This window comes from Sander vitreus, chromosome 11 (assembly GCF_031162955.1).
Source record: "Sander vitreus isolate 19-12246 chromosome 11, sanVit1, whole genome shotgun sequence".
NCBI lineage: Eukaryota > Metazoa > Chordata > Actinopteri > Perciformes > Percidae > Sander > Sander vitreus.
The window spans coordinates 32,298,228-32,308,180 of NC_135865.1; the positions used below are offsets into that span (position 1 = coordinate 32,298,228).

Below are 9,953 nucleotides of genomic sequence, written 5' to 3' on the forward strand. Positions count from 1 at the left end.
GCCCCGAAATCACCATCACCAAACTCCACCAGACTCCATGTAAATAATCAGGACTTTTAGTGTGTATAGAGCCAGCATATCTCCACCAGACTCCATGTAAATAATCAGGACTTTTAGCGTGTATAGAGCCAGCATATCTCCACCAGACTCCATGTAAATAATCAGGACTTTTAGCATGTATAGAGCCAGCATATCTCCACCAGACTCCATGTAAATAATCAGGACTTTTAGTGTGTATAGAGCCAGCATATCTCCACCAGACTCCATGTAAATAATCAGGACTTTTAGCGTGTATAGAGCCAGTATATCTCCACAGTGGAAAAGAGTAATCAGAGTAGAATCAGGTAGAGCAGCCACAGCAGAACGCACAGTGTCCCAAACCAGGTCAACCACTTATCACGGCCGCTGTCACGCTGGTCGCCAGCCTCTGGGATAAACAGGAAGCGTTTCCCGTCCTCGCAGGGAAGCAGCGCTCGGCTGGGGCCCGTGGCCGACACCTCGCCATCTTCACACCTGAAGCGACCATGATTACAGGAAGTCAGACAGCACACAGCCACATGATGACGGACCCCTGACAACAGCTCTGATGCAATAGATATACAAAAGAAATGTGTGTCTCTTTGAGTGTGTGTGTGTGTGTGTGTGTGTGTGTGTGTGTGTGTGTGTGTGTGTGTGTGTGTGTGTGTGTGTGTGTGTGTGTGTGTGTGTGTGTGTGTGTGTGTGTGTGTGTGTGTGTGTGTGTGTGTGTGTGTGTGTGTGTGTGTGTGTGTGTGTGTGTGTGTGTGTGTGTGTATATGAGTATGTGTGTGTGTGTGTGTGTGTGTGTGTGTGTGTGTGTGTGTGTGTGTGTGAGTGTGTGTGTGTGTGTGTGTGTGTGTGTGTGTGTGTGTGTGTGTGTGTGTGTGTGTGTGTGTGTGTGTGTGTGTGTGTGTGTGTGTGTGTGTGTGTGTGTGTGTGTGTGTGTGTGTGTGTGTGTGTGTGTGTGTGTGCAGCCAATAAATATGCATGAGTCCTGTGATTGGATCCCTGAAGCCCAGTTCAGACCCGTGACTCCAACACGTTGGGTTGAAACTTGCAACTACATTGAATGCACCGTCCGTTTCGTCTCGCCGCTGATCTGTGGTCTGAACTGGGCTTCTACCTGCGTCCCCAGACAGCCAAATCAAAGATTAATATGGTTATTATAAATGATTCCACCTTTAGTTGGACTTGTCGTGCAGCCACGTAGTTCAGTGTTTCACTGCATACAAACTATGAAAGGAATCACAGAACAAACTGTTACATACTTATCACTTATTCATTATTAAACTATGCAAACAACGCAGTGACTTCGAATAATGATTATTATCAACCTGTTATATATATCATTAACACACATATTACAGACCTGTCTCCTAAAAATGACGTTCTCATACACTTTAGGGCCCTATTTTAACGATGTGAGGTCACGGCGTGAAGCGCCTGGTGCGGGTGTGTTTAGGGCGTGTCCAAAATCCACTTCTGCTAGTTTGACGGCAGTAAAAAGGGTCCGTGTGCCGGGGTCATGGTTCTAAAGGGTTGACCTTAGTGTCTTCATTAATCAGAGGTGTGTTTTGGGCGTAACATGCAATCAACCAATCAGAGATCATCTCCCATTCCCTTTAAAAGCCAGGCGCGTTTGGACCTTGGAGCATTGCTGTTATGATGGAGGATCTGCACCGTAATATTTGTATGTGTAATCTTCTGCATGTGTGTGTGCTGCTGTGTGTGTGTGTGTGTGTGTGTGTGTGTGTGTGTGTGTGTGTGTGTGTGTGCTGTGTGTGTGCGCCCTGTGTGTGTAACAAGCATAGTGTGCACGTGCTGTGCACGAGCCTAGGAGCATTTTACTAATGCGCTGTTAAAATAACAATGAAATGCTGCGTTATTGACTTTAGACCAGGTTTTTGTTGGTCAATGGTGCCATCACTTCCCACTGCCTCAAGATAGCAATACTCCCAGAATGCACCTGAACACACCTCCCTGTAAGACCAGCAGGCCCAGAATGCACCTGAACACACCTCCCTGTAAGACCAGCACGCCCAGAATGCACCTGAACACACCTCCCTGTAAGACCAGCACGCCCAGAATGCACCTGAACACACCTCCCTGTAAGACCAGCACGCCCAGAATGCACCTGAACACACCTCCCTGTAAGACCAGCACGCCCAGAATGCACCTGAACACACCTCCCTGTAAGACCAGCACGCCCAGAATGCACCTGAACACACCTCCCTGTAAGACCAGCACGCCCAGAATGCACCTGAACACACCTCCCTGTAAGACCAGGAAAATGTATTTTGTCCCAGATTACTTTTGTTTTTCACGTATCACAAATATGTTTCAAATCAAAGTCCACGAGCGCAATGCATTGTGATGAACGGGTTCGTATGATGTCGTAAAAAAATAACGTATGCACACCAATATGTATGATATCCTACGAAATTACGGTCACCTGACAGTAAAGTTTAGCGGTGTTTACAGTTACATTTAGCCGACAGAAGGTGACTGAGAGCTTCAGAGCACCGTGAGCTGTCTGCCGTTGCTAGTTGATTTACAACACGAAAAGTGAGCGTCATGCAGCAACGACAGTTAAGTTCAGACACCAAAACGACGTTTAGGAAAAAGATTGTGGTTTGGATTAACCCTCAGGCTGTCTTCCCCACCATGAATGTGTTGTCCTACCGTCTCAAAATTGAAAATGAACTTTTCCAATGCTGTCATATTTGCTGAAACTGACCCTACGTTCCAGTAGAACTACATGAAGCAGGTCCTTTAAAAAAATATCTGGCTCCTCTGGCTCCACCTACAGCCTGGAGTGAGATTAGCAAAAATCCACAGTTCCCTGTTCAGATGCACCAATCAGGGCCAGGGGGGGTGTCTAACTGTTCAGATGCACCAATCAGGGCCAGAGGGGGTGTCTAACTGTTCAGATGCACCAATCAGGGCCAGGGGGGGGTGTCGAACTGTTCAGATGCACCAATCAGGGCCAGAGGGGGTGTCTAACTGTTCAGATGCACCAATCAGGGCCAGGGGGGTGTCGAACTGTTCAGATGCACCAATCAGGGCCAGGGGGGTGTCTAACTGTTCAGATGCACCAAGCAGGGCCAGAGGGGGTGTCTAACTGTTCAGATGCACCAATCAGGGACAGGGGGGGTGTCTAACTGTTCAGATGCACCAATCAGGGCCAGAGGGGGTGTCTAACTGTTCAGATGCACCAATCAGGGCCAGGGGGGGGTGTCGAACTGTTCAGATGCACCAATCAGGGCCGGGGGGGAGGGCGGGGGGGTGTCTAACTGTTCAGATGCACCAATCAGGGCCAGGGGGGGTGTCTAACTGCGTGTCAATCACTGTTCATGCACACGCATTCATTCTCCCTTGTGGGGGGAGGGGCTTAGGAGACCGTTTGGGGCTTTATCAGAAAGGGGGGAGGGACTGAGAAGTTGTCAGTGTTCAAATTTCAAAGTCCTGGATCTTCCCAATCATACTTACAGCACCTTTAACCTACGTCACGAACGGAACTTACGTTACGTAACAAAAATACTTATTTTAACCCTAACCTTACCAAGTACTTTTGTTTCAATTCACATCGTTGACCACGTTTAAAACAACGACCGTTTCCCAACGTGCAGCGGTTGCTGAACAATTAAATGCAGTTTCGTTGTATAGGAATGTAATTTTATGGGGGACAGGGCTGTACATTAAATTGTCACTTCATCTCCAAACCACGTTTACATTTATAACTAATGGTGACGTCTTGACATAAGTGATCTCGTCAACAGATTCTCACTCCCATCGCGTAAAATACTGACGCTTGGTCAGGTGCCAAAAGTCTCCTTTAGCGTCAGGTCTAAACGCGCTTGGTCGGGACTTTTGGCGTAACGTTTGACGCAGTTAGGTTAAAGAGCTCATATTCTGCTCATTTTCAGGTTCATAATAGTATTTAGAGGTTGTACCAGAATAGGTTTGCATGGTTTAATTATCAAAAAACACCATATTGTTGTTGTACTGCACATTGCTGCAGCTCCTCTTTTCACCCTGTGTTCAGGTCTCTGTTTTAGCTACAGAGTGAGACCTCTCACTGCTGGAACATCTTTGTTGGCAGTCGCACATGCTCAGTAGCTAGGTAAGGACTACATGCTCAGTAGCTAGGTAAGGACTACATGCTCAGTAGCTAGGTAAGGACTACATGAGCTAGCTAGCTGTTTCTCCAACTTCAGTAGTACAAGGCAGGATTAGCTGGGAGACTTCTAAACGAGGACGCACTTCCACCTTTGTGTGTAATACCTGCAGAACAGGGATATGGAAGTAGTTCTATACAATTTATTTTGTAGATTAGTGAATTTGTGTGTGTTGTAGCAGTGTTTTGCCATTGAGATCGAGCTAGCATGCTAGCATGCTAGCTAGCTGCTAACGGTTAGCCCCCTAGCCCCCTCGTCTCAGCTAGTGACGTAGAAAGCCGTGCAGATGTTGACCAGCTGACCCAGAGACTGAAGACAGGACACATTCAGGAACCGTATCTCAGTCAGAACAACATGGATGTTTTTTTCAAAGTGTGTATGCGTGTGGAAGCACCAGAGACACAAAATAACTCCCCAAATCCCAGAAAAAGTGATTTTTTTCATAATATGGGCACTTTAAATAAAGGGTTGTGGGTGGGCTTACGTTTCCATGGCACGCGGGATGAGAACGGGACAGGTGACGGTTGGGTTTAGGAAAATAACAACGGTACGGTTGGGTTTAGGAAACGTGACACGTGGGACACAATCCCTGGTCTCCTGGGTGAAAGTCCTGTGTTTGACCCATCCACCACCCCAACCAACCTCCCTACGTGGATTTTCGGCCTTTCATACTACTCGCTGCCGTGGTCGCTCCCCAGTTCGTTCTACACACACGCTGAATGGCACTTTTTTCGTCCTATGCTGACGCTGACAGCCACTGCCCAAACGTCCGTATTTTACGAGTTTGGAGTGAGAACGGGTTGGATACAAGTGTCAGTCAGAGACTGATGAATTTGGGGTATTTCTAACATTTTGAATTAGCTAGTTTGACACACAGCGAGAGATTTGGAGCCGAAAAACAATTAAGTAAAACAACTTTGTACTGGAATACTAATGGCCCTTGGCAAGTAAGCTACCATTAGTTAGTACCTACTAGCTAATTCTGTTTGAAAAACTGGTTACAAAGACTGTTTAAGGCAAAAAAAGATGTGTAAGAACCCAACATCAAGCCCATGTTAAAGCAGGTGTGAAGGGAGCCTTAAGCTGAGCTGTGTAGTTAATAATCTCACAAAGCTTGTGTGTTATTGTGTAGCTGGTTATATGCTACCCACCAGGTGAGCGTGGGCTCTGGGTGTCCTGTCACCTCCACCTCTAGCGTCACTGGAGAGCCCTCCATGACGGTAGCTCTAGACAGGGGCCTGGTGAAGCAGGGAGGGCCAAGTTTAGAGGCTTTTCCCTGGGGAACAGACTCTGCCTGGGCCTGGGGAAGAGGAGCAGGAGGAGGAGCAGGAAGGGGAGGCCCTTGGATCTGAGGAGTAAGTCTGATCTCCTCACGGATGGCCATGGGCTGACAAATGTTTGGGTCTTGGTCTGGAGTTAGTAGATGGTATGGAGAGGAAAAGGCGGTGACATGCGGATTAGCCTGCTGAGCCAAAGCTTGGGTCTGTGTTTTGGGATGAGGAGGAGGAGTGGGCTTGGCAGGATCATGCACACACTGCTGGGTACAGGTGGAGATCAAGGACTCGTGGAGGGAGTAGACTGTCTGGTGGTTCTGCTTGCAGCTATTACTGCTGGTAATGGTACTGCTAGATGTACTGATGTTGCTGATGTCGTTTGGCTCTGGAGGAAGGGGCCAAGTGTCCCTGATACTGTCTTTGAGACCGGGGCTCTGAGCAAACCCTCTGTCCTGGGCGACAAGATTGATCTTTGGCAAGGACTCGCTCTGGGATAACCAACTTTCTTGGGGTGAATTGCCAGCCTGTGCCAAGGTGTGATGAGAATCTGGAGGGGAGGACTGGCAGTACTTGCTTTGTTTGACAGTAGTGGCTGTGGTTGGGCTGCTGCTTTGGGGGATGGAGAACGAGGATGTAACTTTGCTGGTTTGAAAAGAAGGTACATCCTGATCAAGGCCTCTCCTGGAACCTTGGTTAGACTGTGAAAGATGTCCATCTTGAGGGAGGGTTGTGGCTGTTTGGAGGCAAGTTGAACAGGATTTGAGGTCCCCAGTGCCACTGGTCTTGTTTTTGAGGCCGGGGCTCTGAGCACACCCTTTGGCCTGTGCGAACGGATCGATCTGTGACAAGGTCTCACTCTGGGATAACAGACTGTCTTGGGGCGAACTGAGGCTGCTGCTTGCCTGTGTCAAAGTTTGTTTGACAGTAGTGGTCAGGTTGCTGCTTTGGTTGATGGAGACTGAGGATGTTTCTGTGCTGGTTTGAGAGAAAGGTACATCCTGATTAAGACCTCTCCTAGAAGCTGGATAGGGCTGGGAAAGATTGCCTACTTGAGGGAGGGCTGTGGTAGTTTGGAGGTAAGTTGCACAAGATTTGAGGAGCCCAGTGTCTTGGATCCTGTCTTTGAGGCTGGGGCTCTGAGCTAAGCCTCCAGCCTGTTGGACCGGATCGATCTTTGCCAAGGTCTCACTCTGGGAACTGAGGCTGCTGCTTGCCTGTGTCAAGGTGTGACGAATGTCTGAAGGGCAGGATTGGAAGTCAATTATCTGCTGGGTAATTGTGCTGGTGTTGGTGAGACCGCCCCTCTGAGGTTTGGAGACTAGGGATGTTTCCTTCTTAGTTTGGGATGAGTTTGTGTCCCAATGGAGGTCTCTCTCAGAGCCAGAGGAGGACTGTTGGAAACTGATGTTTTGACAAATGGAAGCATTGCTGCATTTGAGGAATCTAGGGTCTTGTGGAGGGGTCTTGTCATTGTGGAGATCATGGTCTGAGCCATTGGACTGGGAGAGTTGAGAGGTGGTTCTGGGATTGAGCTCTGCAACCATGGGAATGGGATCAGTCTGTGGCATGGTGTCACCTTTGGATGCAACATTTTTGGTGATCTTACCCGTGGTACTCCTCTGATGATGGTTGTTTTGACTTTTGTGTTCTTTTAATAAGGTATCAGTCGGTGAAAGACTCCTCTTATCAGGGACACAATTGTCTGGAGTGTTCCTTTTGTGGACTTGGTTGGATTCAGATGGGCCGCCCCAGGAGAGGTCAGCTCTTTGGGAGATGTTGGCTGTGCTGGTCTTTCCGATTATCAGGATGCTGGACAGAGTGCTGGTGAGCAGGACTGGAGGAGGAACTGTCAGTGGACTCTGGACAAATGAACTGGACTCTGATCTGAACCTGTAAGACACAACAGGAACAAACTCAAACCAAGAAACTGCCACTTTTATGAAAATAATCTATGATTCTGGCTTCTTCTCCCTCCTGTTGTCTTCGGGTCAAATTTGACCCATTTACAAAACTTTTGATATCAGAACTACGACAAAAGAACGCTTGATGGTGTTTTAAGCCCCCAACGTCGCCTTCCAGGCAGCTAACCCGAACCTTAACCGTAAAGATAACCATTGCCTCGCTGCCTGGAAGGCAACGTTGGGGGCTTAAAACACCAAACACCCAAAAGAACATGGAAAACATGTTGGAAAAAGCTATCCAAAACGCATTAAAAAAATCGACAAAACATTTTTTTGACAAAAAGTTGTTATAAAATTGACAAAAACATCATTAAAAAAAAACGCCAAAAAGTGACAAAAAATAATGGAAAAAAACCTGACAAAAACATTGAGAAAAGTGTAGAAAAAGAACAAGAAAATGTTGAAATTTCGACCCAGAAAAACACAAAGCTGCAGGTTGACGGGAAGACAACACGAGGGATAAATGTGAACATGTTCTAGTTTCTTCTCTCCTCTGTGACAGTAAACTGAATATCTTTGAGTTGTGGACAAAACAAGACATTTGTGGACGTCATCTTGGGCTTTGGGAAACACTATTGCACATTTTTTTACCATTTTATGACAAACAACTCATCCATTCATCCAGAAAATAATCCCCAGATTAATCGACAATAAGAATTCAAGGGGGCGGTACTTTGGGTTCAACATTGGTGGTGGGGTTGAAATCTCCACTTTTGAACAAATTTTGAGCGTCAAACATTTAATTTTCTGCATTCAGGTGAATTTGTCTGCAACAAGTTGTGCCTTTTCTGCATCAAGTTATGGTGCAAATGTCTTTATTTAAGTAAAGGAAATTATAATAGGTTTGTTTTTGGGTTGGGGGGGGTTGCCCTGGCCAGTTTTGATTATTGGGTGGAGTTGTTACCCCCCCATCCCTCCTGTAAATCCCCCCTATGATTAAAATAATCATTAGTTGCAGCCCTGCATTAAGCATCAGGATCATCATGGCTAATACAGAAAGACTCAAGAGGAGTTTTTATCCACAAGCTGTCAGGCTCCTGAATCAAAACATGACATGCACCTCCCTCATGAACTGCACAAAGCACTTTAAGCCCTGGATCTACTTCAGTGAGCACCTTAGTAGTACGGGATTTATTATATTTATGAGTAGAGGTAGTCTGGGTGGTATATCTTTTATCTCTAGCTTTTTATTTATTCATGTTTTAAACTTAACTTTTATTTTATAACTTAACATATTATGCTATAAGTTCTGTGACAGCACAGTTGGAGTGGAGTCAGGAATTCATTTCACTGCTTGTTGTAAGTGTATGACTATGCATGTGACAAATAAATAAACTTGAACTTGATTAGATTATCCTTTAGTACGGCCGGATATTGAACCTTAATACTTGAGTACTGACTGAAATGTGCCCAGAATCATACAAATGAATCTTGTTTTGTTTCTGAGATGTGTCCTAATACACACCTGGTGCTGCTGTAATTGGTTGGAGGAGTTGGACAACTTTCGGTCAGACTGGACTCTCTCTGTTGACGGGCTGCACCAGAACCACTATGCTCGGACTGTTGGCTATACTGGTTGACGTGGATGCTGTGGGAACTGAAACAGAAGCCCTCCTCAACATCTGATTGGACCAAGTAGGACTCCGGTGTCTCGGCCAGCGGCGGAAGGGAAATGTCGTCAGGTGACGCACAATCGTATTCGTCATTGGAGAGAGAATCCTCTGTCATCACTTCATGCTGCTGGAGCTCTGCCTCCAACAGGCCTCCTGCTGATGCATCCTGGGTAAAAAGGATCAAACATTGGAGTGGTAGATGTCACATGAAATACATGAAATGACCACGACCCTCTGAACGCGCAGGCACCATGGAAACACTTTAGTTTAGGCAACAGACGTACTTGGTTAGGTTTAGGAGAAGGTCATGGTTTGGGTTCAAATAAGTATGTTACGTAACTTATGTACGAGAACCGCGATACAGCTTTGAATACATTTTTGTGAAACTTTTATGAAACTTAAAGCACTTTTTTAACCCTCCTGTTGTCATCGGGTCAAATTTGAGCCGTTTACAAAAACTTTCTGTATCAGAACTATGACAAAAGAACGCTGAAAACAGTGACAAATGTTGAAAAAAGCTACAAGAAAATCGGAAAAAGTGACAAAAAAAGCATCGCCAAAGGTGACAAAAGCGTGTTTAAAAAAAGTGACCAAAAAAAATTGGAAAAAAATGAAATACATCGGAAAAAGCAACATGAAACGTGTTAAAAAATGGACAAAAAAAACATCGCCAAAGGTGACCAAAAAATTTGAAAAAACTGAAATAAAAAAATAGGAAAAATTAACAAAAACATAATTAATTTTATTTCTTTAAAAAGTGACAAAAAATAAAAAAAAGTGACAAAAAAATTTAATAAAATCCACAAAAATGTCGAGAAAAGTGTAGAAAAAGAACAACAAAACGTTGAAATTTCGACCCAGAAAAACCCAAAGTTGCAGGACGACAGGAGGACAACACGATGGTTATTA

General features: G+C 45.7%; 1 protein-coding gene across 1 annotated transcript; it reads right to left on the bottom strand.

Annotated features, from left to right (window-relative positions):
- Window positions 1-329: 329 nt before the first annotated feature.
- ccdc141 (coiled-coil domain containing 141) lies at window positions 330-9,193 on the bottom strand. The gene is made up of 3 exons (XM_078262435.1): window positions 8,897-9,193; window positions 5,348-7,360; window positions 330-513 (listed from the first exon to the last, which is right to left on the bottom strand). The coding sequence occupies exons 1-3, from the start codon at window positions 9,157-9,159 to the stop codon at window positions 330-332; spliced, it is 2,460 nt and encodes an 819-aa protein (XP_078118561.1). The 5' UTR covers window positions 9,160-9,193.
- Between the last annotated feature and the right edge of the window lie 760 nt (window positions 9,194-9,953).